At 44.5% G+C, this 16,109-nt stretch overlaps 1 protein-coding gene across 4 annotated transcripts in view; it reads right to left on the reverse strand.

Moving 5' to 3' along the window:
- LOC140135351 (opioid-binding protein/cell adhesion molecule homolog) overlaps positions 1-16,109 on the reverse strand; it is a 289,772-nt gene that overhangs the window by 144,446 nt on the left and 129,217 nt on the right. Inside the window, exons 1-2 of one of the 4 annotated variants that reach the window (XM_072156745.1) lie at positions 11,876-11,918; positions 11,400-11,484 (exon numbers count right to left, since the gene is read on the reverse strand). The exons of 1 other annotated variant lie outside the window; for it this stretch is intronic. In XM_072156745.1, the coding sequence (XP_072012846.1) occupies positions 11,400-11,484; positions 11,876-11,915 (125 nt within the window). In that variant the 5' untranslated portion in view covers positions 11,916-11,918. Of the gene's footprint in view, positions 1-11,399; positions 11,485-11,775; positions 11,848-11,875; positions 11,919-16,109 lie in introns of those variants that run through there. 2 more of the 4 variants (XM_072156746.1, XM_072156744.1) reach the window with 2 other exon arrangements.

Genomic DNA, 16,109 nt, shown 5'->3' on the forward strand with positions numbered 1-16,109 from the left:
GGGGGCTGGAATGAGATTGGGGAATAAGGACAAAAGGAATACAGGGACAGGGAAAACCATAGAAAGTGTGTGTACACAAATGCCAGAAGCCTCACAAACAAAATGGAGGAACTGGAACTCTTGATGTTGGAGCGGAAATATGATATAGTGGGTATCAGCGAGACATGGCTGGACAGTAGCTATGACTGGGCTGTTACTATAGATGGTTATAGTCTTTTTAGAAAGGATCGTATAAATAAAAAAGGGGGAGGGGTTTGTTTATATGTGAATTCTTGCCTCAAGCCCGTCCTGCGAGATGACATCAGTAACGCAAATGCAAATGTGGAGTCCCTATGGGTGGAGATAAGAGGAGGGAAAAAGAATAATAAAATATTACTATGGGTTTGTTATAAGGCTCCAAATATAATGGAGGCAGCAGAGGAAATGCTGATAAGTGAAATGGATGCGGCTTCAAAGCATGGTGAAGTACTTATCATGGGAGACTTCAATTACCCAGATATCGACTGGGGGGCAGAAACCTGCAGGTCCTTCAAAAACAGCAGGTTCTTGTCAACAACAAAAGACAATTACCTGTCGCAACTAGTTCTGGAGCCAAGAGGGGGGGCACTACTGGACCTTATCCTTACCAACAGACCTGATAGGGTATCAAAACTACAGGTTGGGGGGAACCTGGGGAATAGTGATCATAATATCATTGATTTTGTATAACGCTTTACTAAGAGCGTTAGTGAAGGGGCAACCAACACTCCAGGAGGGCAAATTTTCAGCAACTAAGGGAAGACCTTAAAGGCATAGACTGGGATAATGTTCTCAAAGACAAAAGACCCCCCAAAAAATGGGACTTTTTCTCATATATTCTGAAAAAGTCCTGTGAGAAACACATACCTTATGGGAAAAAGCATAAAAGGAACAAGAAAAACCCTATGTGGCTAACTAGTCTTGTAAGGAAAGCAATAAGCGAGAAAGATAAAGCATTTAAGGTGCTAAAACGTGAAGGTAGCGATGAGGCATTACAGGATTATAGAGAGAAAAATAAATCCTGTAAAAAGCAGATAAAGGCCGCAAAAATAGAGACTGAGAGAAATATTGCCAGGGAGAGCAAAAATAATCCCAAATTATTTTTCAAGTATATAAATGAAAAGAAACTAAAAACAGAGAGTGTGGGTCCCCTTAGAAATAACATGGGGGTCATGGTGGAAGGAGATGAGGAAAGGGCCAATCTACTGTATGTCGCCTTCTCAACTGTCTTTACCCAGGAAAATCCCCTGGTGGAAGACACAATGAGGAATAATGTTAATTCTTTATATAATGTCAACAGTTTAACCCAGGAAGAGGTACGGCGCCGCCTCGCAACCACTAAGATAGATAAATCACCTGGGCCAGATGGCATACACCCCCGGGTTCTGCATGAATTATGTACGGTGATAGACAAACCGTTATTTTTAATATTTGAAGATTCACTGAGAACTGGTTATGTTCCACAGGAATGGTGCATAGCAAATGTGGTACCAATATACAAAAAAGGATCAAATAGCGATCCTGGAAACTACAGACCCGTGAGTCTAACTGTTGTGGTGGGGAAAATATTTGAGGGGTTTATTAGAGATGCTATCCTGGAGTATCTCACTGTGCACAACCTTACAACCCAGCGTCAGCATGGGTTTATGAGAGATCGGTCCTGTCAGACTAATCTGATTGGTTTCTACGAGGAGGTAAGTTCAAGACTGGATCTGGGGGACGCTGTGGATGTTGTATATCTGGACTTTTCAAAGGCATTTGACACCGTGCCACATAAAAGGTTGGTATATAAAATGAGACTGCTGGGAATAGGAGAAAATCTGTGTATTTGGGTAAGTAATTGGCTTAGTGATAGAAAACAGAGGGTGGTCATTTATGGCACATTCTCAGATTGGGTTGATGTTACCAGTGGAGTGCCACAGGGGTCAGTATTGGGGCCACTTTTTAATATTTTTATTAATGACCTTGTAGTGGGTTTACACAGTCAAGTTTCAATATTTGCAGATGATACTAAGCTATGTAAAGTAATACTGAGGTTGATAGTTTAGCATTACAGAGGGATTTGTGGAAGCTTGAGGGATGGGCAGAGAAATGGTTGATGAGGTTTAATGTAGATAAATGTAAAGTTATGCACTTGGGCCATGGAAACAAAAAGTATAATTATGTTCTAAATGGTCAATTACTTAGTAAAACTGAAGCTGAAAAGGACTTGGGGGTATTGGTGGATGGTAAACTTAATTTTAGTGACCAGAGCCAGGCGGCTGCTGCTAAAGCAAATAAAATAATGGGATGTATCAACAGAGGAATAGATTCTCATGATAAAGACATAGTTTTGCCCTTATACAAATCCCTGGTCAGACCACACATGGAATATTGTGTACAGTTTTGGGCACCAGTGTATAAAAAGGATATAGTAGAGCTGGAACGGGTGCAGAGGAGAGCAACCAGGATTATTAGGGGAATGGGGGAACTAGAATACACTGACAGATTAAAAAATTTGGGATTATTCAGTTTAGAAAAAAGACGACTGAGGGCAGAACTCATTACAATGTACAAATACCTGAACGGACAGTACAAGGATCTCTCCAAAGATCTTTTTATAACTCAGCCTGTGACCAGGACAAGGGGGCATCCTCTACGCCTAGAGGAGAGGCGATTTTACCATCACCATAGACAAAGGTTCTTTACTGTAAGAGCAGTGAGACTGTGGAACTCTCTGCCGCAGGAGGTTGTTATGGCGGACTCTATGTACATGTTCAAGAGAGGCCTGGATGACTTTCTGGAGAGAAAAAATATCACGGGTTATGGGGATAAAACATTTATTTCATTCTTAAAGGTTGGACTTGATGGACTTGCGTCTCCTTCCAGCCTTATATACTATGATACTACTATGAGCACTGCAGCTCAACTTAAGAGCTTATGATACTAAGAACCAGCCCAACAGGCTATATTTTTCTGATGTGCGATAGGGCCACCACAACTTCTGCAAAAAAACCTGTATGGTAACCCCACAAATTGAGATTAAACTTGATATCCTAGGCCTGAAAATGTGCAAATTAAGCTGGTTGAATAAGTATTTTTCAAAACAGACAAATTTGTGCCATCCGTCTTTTGAAAGAACTCCCCAATTCTCTTCACATATTCCATCTTATTGTAGCGCTGCTGTAAGGGAATGGACAAGGATGAAAAGGTAGGAGAGACACAGACACAGAGTCCTACAGTTAGACCCTCTAGCTGACCCAACCTCATTATCCATCCTACCCTAAGCAACAAGTGACAAGGAAGGTTGTTGTTTCCTTCCTGCTTTGAAGTAAAAAAGGGGAGACACTAACAGGAGAAAAACAAACAAAGAAGAATAGTCATACAGATAAGTGTCAAAACCAAAAGGACAATACAGTAGAGAATCAAGAGGCAAATGGATAGTCAGAAGACAGCCAAAAGGTTGAACAATCCAAAATACAGAAGTCCAGAAAACACTAAAATGAAGACCTATAGCAATCACTGAGAATTGATATCAGAAAGTGGTGGATGATTATACTCTTAAATGTTCAGCATTATACCTCATATATCTGTTCTATTCATTTAAATACCTCCTTTGCTTTGGTGTGACTGGCAGCAGTCTTCTGTGTTGGTGCGCAGCCTGCCCAAAAAGGAGGAAGGCGGTCTGGGCTGGTTGCGCGACCGTGTGGTGGGCGCATGCACAGTAGGTACCACCACTAGTCAGCTGGAACTTGAAAATAATAACACGTAGCTACAGCCATGTGAGCAATCACATGTCTTGTATTTATTCTCAAGCCTATGGACTCCACATTGTCAAATTTCCCTCCTAGATATTGCATAAATAACGCATAGTGGAAGCATTTTGAAACCATAATAACTAAATGCTTGAAATGTAAAGGTATGGGCACTTTGTGCCAAGGCCTTCATGGCATGGTTTCTATGGACTGGCAACTGCATGCAAGTTACCAAGCATCAGATGGAGTGTTGTAAAGCCACCACTGGACTCCGGGGCAGTGGAAATGTGCTTTGTCAAGTGAGGAATTCTAAACCAGACTATTGACAAAATTTAATGACCTGGAAACATTGATGCCTACAGGTGGATGTCTACTGCTCTGGTTATTATCCAGTGTTATAAAACAAGATTTCCTAAAATTCAGGGATTGACTTATAAGGAGCAGTCTTATTGAAGGTTGGGTTTTGTCCACCGTTTTTTCTGCAGATTTTAAAGGGCCATGACGCTGGTCAACAATTGTGTATGATCTCTGCATCAGAGAAAGAGAGAGACGTTGGCTGCTGCTTTAAATGCTGCTGCATAAATTGAGGTAGGGGATCTTGGATCCGCTGGGTACCGTGGGTGGGGGAAAATGATGTGCAATAAAATATGCAAGTTCTAACGTCCTGTGACTAGACATTAGGAGCTGGAAATGGGTATTCACAATCAGTTGCCCAGAATGTATGAGCAGATGTCTACACTCTGTTCTACACTGGAAATACTGTTATTTATGTGAAGCTGCAATGATCTCCCGATTTCTTCTCTCCAGCCATCTGTGACCTTGGCCGATGTATATAACAGTCACAGGCGAGGTCACTAAAAAGCAGACACTTCCTGAGTAGACGCACAGCAAGGGGCATTCTATTGGGCTTATATTCTGTTTGTTTTTCTTGTATTTTGATGAGGTATGATAAGCAGGATTTAGATTTATACCTACGGGAAGCCTGGTACACACTCCAGGCAGATGAAGCCCTGCTGTTGAATATGTAGTTTCAGGTCTCAGACCCATCACTAACAATTATTTATAAAGCAAACTCCAATTCTCATGTCTCCTGAGAGAAATCTACACATGCAGAACACGACCAACACTTACAACGTAAAAGATGTAGAGGGGACGATAACAGAGAACAACCGAAAAGGCCTCAGTCACTTTCTGAGCAGATATAATCAGATAACGGTACGGGTGAAGGTGGACGCCCGGGAATGGTAATTAGCTGCTGCCGGGGTTCTATTTAGCTGATGTCTGGCAGTTCAGTTTAGACCACACTGGGGATCTATACCAGGGAGACACAAAATGGGATGGCAAGTTCCTTCGTAGATCTGATCTCTCTTGACCCTAATTAAATCCTAAAATGCTAGGCTGACATGAGAACTTCAGGAAGGTAATTACACAGGCAAAAACTGTAATTTAAAGGAACCATGAGGCCAATTAGAAGACAGGATAATCAAAACAGGTGCAAGCCACACATAGCAGAAATACTTATGTTCCCTTAACAACTTCAAGGTCCCCACAACCCACAAGTATGAAAGTTAAAGGGAACCTGTGATCAGGTTTTGACCTACCAACCTGATGACACATTCCTACAGCTTACAACAGCTATAAACCACTCCTGTTTCTCTCAAAAAGTTGAGTAGAAATTAGTAGTTGTTGGTTGCCTGGCAAAGAAGAACCCGAGTCATGGAATCATCATGGTAATCCTTCTGAGCATCTCCATCCTCTCCAACTCTCTTCTATTGACATACTTTAGCTGCGCTTTTCAAATCCAGTAGACTCCACTGCTCGGTGTGTGTGTACGTTGCTGGAGTTGAACAATGCAGCCAGCATATATTTTCTACTCAACAAAGCAGAAGACTTTTTGGAAAAAATAGGGACGGTTTCTGGCTGTTGTAAGCTATAGGGAGCTTGTCATCAGGTTGATAGGTCAAAACCTGATGACAGGTTCTCTTTCAGGAGCGCAATGCTATTTTGTAGTCCCCTACTAACAAAGCAATGTATTAAAGACAAAAAAATAATTCTACAACAGCTCATGACTCTATTCCAATCATCATTTACATTAGAATACTGGAGTAAGTTATGGTAAACACTGTGCTTTTTGAAAAGGTATGGATGGCAAAAAAATTACAGTAAGTAAGTATGCAGTAAGCACTCATGCTCCCCTCTAGTGGCAGCATAGGCTTACAAAATGTTATATTTTAAATGTATGCCTGTGAAGTGGATTACACCATTTAAGCAATCGATCCTTATTACTGAATTTGATGTAGTATGCCACCATGCTTTTATATACCATCATACCATGTAAATAGTAAGGTCATTTGCAGATCCAATGCAGCCATGTAAACAAGGCATTAATCATATACTTGTGGTAGCATGGAGCCTCATTACTGTTTGGTATATGATGAAGCCAAGGAGTAGATGCAGACCGCCATGTGGATATACATACAGTTCGACACTGCATCATATACTCTGTCCCTTCCTGATTTAACTCCTGGACCACTTCCCTGCCTCGACTGCGCTCAGTTCTTTATTAGGACGGATCCATTTCATTTGTGTTTGGCTAAATACCCTGCGTGCTGCTCCCTGCACCACATGTTCTGGTTTATCAGCCTCTTTCTGCAATTTTTCATTGTTCTTTTGACCCATTTCTTTTTCTATTGCTGCCAAAACACTGGCATTAATCTATCTCCTCACTGCCTAAAGGGAAACACGGTAATTGGATTTATCTGCTTTTTAGAAAGTGTTACATTTAAGAGAAAGGAGAAGAAAAAGAAAATCACCTTTGTTTTTTAGCAATGAAAATTCGTCAGGTGATTGGTGAGGTATTCGGATGCCTCCAGCAAACCATGCAGTCACTGTGACCCGGCCAGCAGATGCCTTATCTATACAGCTAAATGATCATGCAACAGCAGGGTCATTGATTTTTTGGCATGATGGAACATGTCCCTCCCTCAGAACATAGCACACATGTCGTACCTCAGTACAAATACCTTAACCACTATAGATGTTATGTTAGCCTGTAAGGCTATGTGTGTCACCAGGACAAACAACGCCGATGTAACTGAGGACAGAAAACACAAGGGGCCAACACAAGACTCCAGGCATCATCTGACCCTTGATATCAGCACAGGTCGCAGACCGAGTAGTCATCTGTGTCAGCTCTAAGAAACTATAGGCAATACTTAGTATGTTCCATGGTGTAGAGACAGGACAAGTACTGAATGATTTCATGAAAAACTGCTGTGCCAGATCCCAGCATCCTGTAACAATTATTATTGGTATTATTACTCCGCAGCATGAACTTATTGACCTCTAATCACCTCATCAACTCGGCACTGGAAGAGTCACACAGTGATGAAAACATTTAGCAGCTGCATGAGCGACGATAGTGAGAGCCAATAATGGTTCCAAGTCTACAAAACAACACGCAGCTAAGCAAGAAATATCTCGGCCTGTTATAGTGCAGCACTAGAGATTCCTAGGGACGTCACCAACTCATCTACATAAAGCAGTCACATCCTTCCTGAGCCCTGACGCCTACAATTACCAACACTAAATATGGTCCGGACAAGTTAACCATCAACTGCAGCCAAGATCGTGACAGGATCAGATGCCAAAAAGGTGACAGAAGTCTTTGATTTTCTCCTTCACAACCCTGCAGATGAGCAATCTACATCTGACTATCCTGTAGATCCCTGTACACATATTATAAGTATACAGACATGGCTATCCTCTACATCTGTGAACCTAAAAGATTCAAAGTTCTCTGCACTCAATTATCCTCTGATTATCTCTACATCTCTGTATATTGTACATACATAGCCAAGACTATCCTCCAGGAGCTTAAAGATTTGAGTCCTATTCCCACATTTCTTTACATTACAGTGTATTACAGGAGAAGATACACGTTCTCTAGACCAGCCTAACCTCCAGATTCATGCACATATTAGTATGGTGTTTTTTCATACACATCCATGACTATCCTGCGGAGCACATTTGGTGCCACAGAACCTCCCCTGACGTCACTTGTAGTTAATGAAAAAGAAAATGCATTGATCATGGAGATAAGTCCCTGATGACTACAAGACTATCTGCACAAAGAGGTAAAGAGTCAGTGAGACCCCAGGAAAAGAAGGATACAAGGTCACTACAGGACAGGCTGCACATAAGATGATGTAAAGACAATTACATAGCAGCCAGAATTCTCCTCAGATACAGCCAAGGAATTCAGCCTGGACAGTCATTAGCGGGCAGGATAATGTGCAGCCAGATTTAACGCTGTAATAAATGAAAGGCGTATGGGGCTAATACAAGGAGCAGCCAGGACACAGCACGGTGCTGCTGCCGCAAGTGTTCACACGGACTGACTACAAGCCCAGCAATCAAAAAGGTTAACATCGCCCCCTGCTGCTCACACCTAGAATGCTCTGTTTATAAAGTTACGTAAAGTAAAGTAACTGACAATAAAGGATCTTATAGTCTTCATCAGTTCTCCAAGAATAAATCTTTGTGGACAAAGGGAAACAGAGGAAATTAAATATATGGAAAGACCCAATGCAATAAATCGATCCACAAAGTGATGTTACATCTCACATATTTATAGCCATTTCTGAGACATCACGTGAACTGGTATTCTTGGGAAAAGATTGGATCCTACAGGGCAGATCTCACATTTAAGACATACCAGAATAAGCTTTAACTTGTGTCTGTAGGATTCTCCAAATGTTATAAGAATGTAAACAAATTATAAGCAGGGAATGCTGCAACAACTATAAAAGAAAAACTGCATGAATATATACTCAGACATGAGAGATGGAGGCAAATGTATCTCCCAATAAAGCCAAAACCTGAGAAAACTTAGACCAATGACCTCACCCTACAAGATGTAGGCTGGTAAAGATGATGTACCAGCAACAAACACTGCTAAATCTAACTGGTCACCTGCCTGAATCCTAAACACTAGGTTCATTTACCTGCTCAAGCACCTGCCCTATGTAAACTGTCTATAGATCTGCCCTTGGGCATATTCTCAATACCCTTCCAAGCATCCCTGTTCTAGAAATCTGCTTGCCTGCCCAATACATGTCCTTGTATCCGCCCATGCTCTGTACCTATCCCAGAATCTGCCCATGTTTTCTACATGTCCTTGTATCTGCCCATGCTCTGTACCTGCCCTGGTATCTGCCCATGCTTTCTACATGTCCTTGTATCTGCCCATGCTTTTTACATGTCCATGTATCTGCCCATGTTCTGTACCTGCCCTGGTATCTGCCCATGCTTTCTACATGTCCTTGTATCTGCCCATGCTCTCTACCTGCCCTGGTATCTGCCCATGCTCGTACCTGTCCTGGTATCTGCCCATGCTTTCTACATGTCCTTATATCTGCCCTTGTTCTCTACCTGCCCTGGTATCTGCCCATGCTTTCTACATGTCCTTGTATCTGCCCATGTTCTCTACCTGCCCTGGTATCTGCCCATGCTTTCTACATGTCCTTGTATCTGCCCATGTTCTCTACCTGCCCTGGTATCTGCCCATGCTTTCTACATGTCCTTGTATCTGCCCATGTTCTCTACCTGCCCTGGTATCTGCCCATGTTCTCTACCTGCCCTGGTATCTGCCCATGTTCTCTACCTGCCCTGGTATCTGCCCATGTTCTCTACCTGCCCTGGTATCTGCCCATGTTCTCTACCTGCCCTGGTATCTGCCCATGCTTTCTACATGTCCTTGTATCTGCCCATGTTCTCTACCTGCCCTGGTATCTGCCCATGCTTTCTACATGTCCTTGTATCTGCCCATGCTCTGTACATGTCCTTGTATCTGCCCATGCTCTGTACATGTCCTTGTATCTGCCCATGCTCTGTACATGTCCTTGTATCTGCCCATGCTCTGTACATGTCCTTGTATCTGCCCATGCTCTGTACATGTCCTTGTATCTGCCCATGCTCTGTACATGTCCTTGTATCTGCCCATGCTCTGTACATGTCCTTGTATCTGCCCATGCTCTGTACATGTCCTTGTATCTGCCCATGCTCTGTACATGTCCTTGTATCTGCCCATGCTCTGTACCTTTCCTTGTATCTGCCCATGCTCTGTACATGTCCTTGTATCTGCCCATGCTCTGTACATGTCCTTGTATCTGCCCATGCTCTGTACATGTCCTTGTATCTGCCCATGCTCTGTACCTTTCCTTGTATCTGCCCATGCTCTGTACATGTCCTTGTATCTGCCCATGCTCTGTACATGTCCTTGTATCTGCCCATGCTCTGTACATGTCCTTGTATCTGCCCATGCTCTGCACCTGTCCTTGTATCTGCCCATGCTCTGTACATGTCCTTGTTTCTGCCCATGCTCTGTACATGTCCTTGTATCTGCCCATGCTCTGCCCCTTACTTGTATCTGCCCATGCTCTGCCCCTTAATTGTATCTGCCCATGCTCTGTCCCTTACTTGTATCTGGCCATGCTCTGTCCCTTACTTGTATCTGGCCATGCTCTGTCCCTGATTTTTATCTGCCTGTGCTGTATACCTTTCCTTGTATCTGCCACAGTACTTCTTCATGAAGCTAAGCCATTACAACTGGGTTATCTTCTCAAGCACACTTAATCAATACCTGTAGGTTTATCTGCTTTCGTACACCCCCCCTATGGTTTTGTATGTATCTCTCCTTTACACCTTTCCTTTATCAGTCTTTATGCTTTAATAATATACTTCTGCCTTTGAACATTTATCCAATAGTAGTTGGATGTATAGAACCTGTATATACCGCTGCCAGTCATCAGCCCATCTATCTGTCCATTATTCTCTTTTCCATACACCTGCAGCTTCACACCTGTCCTATACCTGGCTATGCATCTGCCCCTGCTCTATAGCTGACCAAGTATCAGCCGCCGTGAACCTGTTCTATACCTGTCCATATACAGTCCTACTGCTGTCCATGTATCTATCCATGTAAATCTATCCTATACTACCCTGTCCATATTTTGGCCCCTGTACTTCTGCTCTATATCTGTCCATGTATATGTCTCTGGACACCTGTCACTTTTGCACACCTGTCCATAAATCTATCCATGTGATTGGCCATATACATCTGCCATATACACCCACCCTGTATCTATTCACATGTTTTTCTTCACCAGCCCTGAACCTTTGTGTCTTTGTAACTGACCATCTTTACTTGTCCTACATTGACCCTATGCACTTACCCAAAACGTATCCATGTATCTGATCCTAAGCACCTTCCCTATACCTGTCCATTTATATAATACAATATACCCCCCTATCTTTTTTCCTGTTTACCTATCTGATGCTACGCACCTGTCTTTGCATCTGCTTACCTGTCCTATAGACACTCATGTCTACAGATCTCCAATGCCATGTCTGCCCCTGTACACCCGACCTATACCTATCCATGCATCTGACCCTATGCACCTACTCTAAACTTACCCATGTATCTGACCCTATACACCACCTGTCCTACAGAGGTCCATGCCTACAGACCCAATAGCAGGTATCTGCGCACCTGTCACAACATGTACAATACATAAGAGAACTCATCCTCAATACGGTGTAACAAGCGGGAGCCTCGCCCAACTGCGGGGCACTATAGGCACTTACCTGAGGATGGCGCTGTCCCCCTGCCGCACCGTCACGTTGTCCATGGCTTTGGGGAATCCTGCGTCCCCGCTCCGCACCGGCACTCCTGCGGGCACAAGAAAGAGCAGCCTGAGACACAGGGCGAGCAGCCACCTCCAGGGGGCGACGACCCCCATCATCCTGCCCCCTCCCCCGCCCGCCGACAACCACAAGCAGTGCAGCGGACACCGACAACAGCAGCACCAGGGGCCCCCGGGGCTCTCACTGCTACATGTCTCCGGAGCCGCTCACTGACTGCCGGGGACTGTGTGTGACTGAGGGGCTCTGCGCTGCTGCCGCCGCCGCCTATTTCTCTCCGTCCCTCCTACACCCCCCTCCCGCTCAGTCTCCGCTGCACCTCTCCGCTGCTTGGCCCCTCGTGTCACTGTCTTGACACCGTGGCGTGACGTCACACGATACAGACACACGTCATTTCACGTCACATAAAATCCGTTTACCTGGTGGAGAAGGCAGAAGCTGCCACATACTTAGTGACATACCTCCAGTCTCCCACTATGCACACACTTACAGGGTAAAAGGCAACAGCTCTGTACACTATGGAGCAATCCCAGACCTCACCTTACACGATAAGTGACGTAAATATAGTAAAGGTTCTTTGAGAGAACTAAAATTGCAGTAAAATTGTTCTTCTAGAGCAGTGGTGGCGAACCTATGGTACTGGTGCCAGAGGCGGCACTCGGAGCCCCCTCTGTGGGCACCCAGGCCATCACCCCAGAAGGAAGTTCACCAGACAGGACTCAAAGAATCTTCCTGCAGAATCTTCCTACAATGATGGATGAATTTGTCCTCCTCCTTTTAAATGCATTGGTGTCTTTAGGAGGCTGAACAATTAAAAGTTGTCAAAGAACAAGGAGAAATAAATTACTGCTTAAATTGATGTGCTGGCACTTTGCAATAAATAAGTGGCTTGGTTGAAGTTTGGGCACTCAGGCTCTAAAAGATTCGCCATCACTGTTCTAGGGGGTGACCATCTCAAAGGTAGCCAATACAGAAAGTATATGGTAAAACTAAAAAGTCTTCCGAAAATCTAGTTTGGATGATGAATATTTTAGCTACCGGTAATGATGTGTATTTACTATACTCTATATATGCATTCTCTTCTCCATAGCTATTCTTGATCCTTTGGTATAACAGTATCACAATAAGAAGATATGTTTGTAGTAGGTGAACAAGGACAAGCTGGAAACAGGCTTCCTTATGCAACATCCCCCACCGGGGCCTAGCCTTTTCTTGAGGCCTGGAGTCAGCCGGGGCCCGCAGTACCTGAGTGGCTGGCGGTTGCGGCCTAGGCACGCTATTGTCACGGTGCTTGGTATAGGGGGAACCGGAGGGCTGTCCTACAGCCTGGCAGGTCTCCAGCAGGTGGTGTTGGCAAGAAATGATGAGGGAGAGGCTGCTATAGCGGATCTCCCTGGGGCAACCCCTTGGTGTCTAGAGTATAAGTCTCTGTGTGGTGGACAGGGTGCCCGTGATGGTGACAGCCGTAGTAGCAGGGACCAGACGGAGGCAGAGGTTGAACAAAAACAACTTACAGTTCTTTATTGGAACCGCAGCAACGTGCCTTTAACAGAGTAGTGGAGTGCTGAGATGCAGTTGGAGGGAGCCACAGGAGGTAGAGCGCCAGCCTGGATGCAGAGGGCAGGCTGGGAGGTAGCTGTGTCCTAGTAGGATGCTTCAGCTTGTCCTGGGTTGCTTCAGGTATCACCCTTGAAGGTAGGATGATACCCCTTTCCTCACTAAACTAGCTATTAGTTCCACTCTTCAGGCAGGGGCTAGGCTCTTCCTGCTCTGGTCTGGTATGCTAGCTGTACGGAGTCTGTACTGGAGTAACTCCAGTCTGCTTCTGCAGACTCCTAGGTCTGACTGCTCTCTACTCTCTTCTGAGAGAACACTGCTACTTCTGGAAGTTTCCTGACAGGGTCTTGTTACTCCCTTGGTCAGGTGGTGGCTACTCCTCCAATTACATCTCAGCTTACATTTCAGCTCACAGAGACAAAGTATAACACCTGTGATTGGCTGACACATATGACATCAGACAAAACACTTAACTCCTGCCTTACCAGGCAGGATCTACCACTGCAATGTTCCCCTGTGTCCTATAAGGACTATGTAGTGTGATGTAGTGACATGCTGTGGGGCTGACTAGACCCTACACAGGCTGCAAGCTACATGGTGGGACGTATTCGCAACCACTCCTCCGCCTTGCATCGGCGAGGGTGTTGCACTTAGATTATGTTTATCTTTATAAGACATTTTGGACATTCGCCATTCTAGGATTTATCCCTCCTAGTAGGGGGTTAGCTCATGTGTCATGTTTTGTTCTCAAATGGTTCCAGATATTTGTTAGAATAATAATGAATCCCGCAGATGTTCTGGATGTTTTCCTGGAGTGACCACACTTGAGATGCCTTGGATGAAATACGCCAAAATAATGTCATACACTGTTATGTAACCTGATTTATATATGTTTTGTTGCCTTTATAAATTGAATGCCAAGTACTATCTTATTACATACGATTAGGAGTGGTTCCCTAACTTAAAGGCCGTGGTCACACGTTCCGCTAGCGTCGTGTTATGCACAGGGGGTGGGCCTCGGGTCGATCGCATATGCGTTTCCCGGGAAGCGCATGCGATCGATAACCAGATAGCATGTGTTTCTCTGGAAACGCATATTTGATCGACCCGAGGCCCGCCCCCTGTGCGCTAGCGTCGCGTTATGAACGCTCAAACACCAACTTGAACCATATACTACCAGGAATGACATGTACTTAACCATCAATATCAAATAAATAAAGGGGGTTGTATTTCTGTAAACAAACATGGCCGCCGGAGCAGCGCAGGACTCACTTTCCGGCCGGCCATGGCCGGAACTTGGACAACCCCTTTGACACTTGTGTTTACAAAATGCTACTGTTAACACATTGTTAACATTTGCGTTTTGTAAACGCAAGTGTTAACAGCTGTTTAATTTGGCAAATCTCTCTACAGCATTTGCAATATGATTTTAAACGCATGCGTTAAACGTGACGTGAGACCGCACCCTATCAATGGATAGCAGGAGAGGGAGATATACAGTACAACTACACACAAAAATAATGCATCGTGTGACAGTACCCTAAGGCCACACTTGGTGAATTTGTCGCGTTTCTGCTGCATTTTCATATGCATCAAAAACGCATGAGTTTTTTTTGCATGCTTTTTTCAAATGTTTGCTTGCTTTTTCAATGATGCGTTTTTCAAGGATGCAAAAACGCAATGTAAAAAAACGCAACAAATGTCACTGGCTTAAGAGTAGCAGTGATATTGAATAAAAGACTGTAGGGACATTGAAAGTCAGGCCATCAGGTAAACATCAGTAATTATACAGCCATACTGCCACTTAATGAAAAATAAGCTGGTTCAAAAAGGTCTGGAAACACGTCTGGACTACGTAGCTGTCACTCAACTCAGCTGTCCACTGTTACATGAAAAAGCTTGGGTTAACTTGAACTATGCAGATTATCAACCCAAGATTAAGAAAACTGACCAAAAATAAAACAATAAGATATTGACATTGGGAAATGGACAAAACAAAATATGCAAAATAGGGCATGGTTTATTTGGAAGGGGGTCTGGCTTCGTAGGAAATGGTCATGACCTGAGTTGCAACAAAATTGCTATCCAATACTAGAGTGTTTGAAAATGTGCCGCATCATAATCATACTTGGAGGCAGGGGCGGACTGGCCATTAAGCCCACTGGGGGAAATCCCGGTGGCCCGACTGCTCTGGGGATGCTGCAGGGCCGGTCTGGTAGTGGTGGGGCCGGTCTGAAAATCATAAACCATATACAGGCGGTCCTCTACTTAAGGACACCCGACTTACATACAACCCATAGTTACAGACAGACCCCTCTGACCTCTGGTGAAGCTTTCTGAATGCTTTACTATAGTCCCAGATTGCAATAATGAGCTGCAAGGTGTCTGTAATGAAGCTTTATTGATAATCCTTGGTCCCATTACAGCAAAAAATGTTTAAACAATTGTCACTGGGGCCAAATTTTTTTTGTCTAGATCTACAATTATAAAATATGCAGTTTCGACTTACATACAAATTCAACTTAAGAACAAACCTCCGGACCCTATCTTGTACGTAACCCGGGGACTGCCTGTACTCACCTTTCCAACTCTCCCCTGAAGCTCCGCTACTTTATCCAGTCCGGCTGCCAGTCGGACTAGATAAAGTAGTGGAGCATCGAAAAGGTGAGTTTATTGTTTTTATGTGCCGGGCAGGGGACTGGCTGTATACTGAGGGGACGGAAGGCTGTATAGTAAGGGGGGGACAGCAGGCTTTAAACTGAGGGGGGGGGAGACAGCAGGCTGTATACTGAGGGTGGGACAGCAGGCTGTATAGTGAGGGGGGACGGCAGGCTGTATACTGAGGAGGGGGGGCGGCAGGCTGTATACTAAGGGGGACAGGCTGTATACTGAGGGGGAGGGCTGGCTGTATACTGATGGGTGAGGGCAGGCTGTATACTCAGGTTGGGAGGGCAGGCTGTATACTGAGGGAGAGGGCAGGTCGTATACTCAGGGGGGGAGGGCTGGTTGTATACTGAGGGGGGAGGGCAGGCTGTATACTGAGGGGGGCAGGCTGCATACTGAGGGACAGGGCAGGCTGTATACTGAGGGAGAGGG

Source organism: Engystomops pustulosus, chromosome 6, assembly GCF_040894005.1.
Source record: "Engystomops pustulosus chromosome 6, aEngPut4.maternal, whole genome shotgun sequence".
Classification (NCBI taxonomy): Eukaryota; Metazoa; Chordata; class Amphibia; order Anura; family Leptodactylidae; genus Engystomops; species Engystomops pustulosus.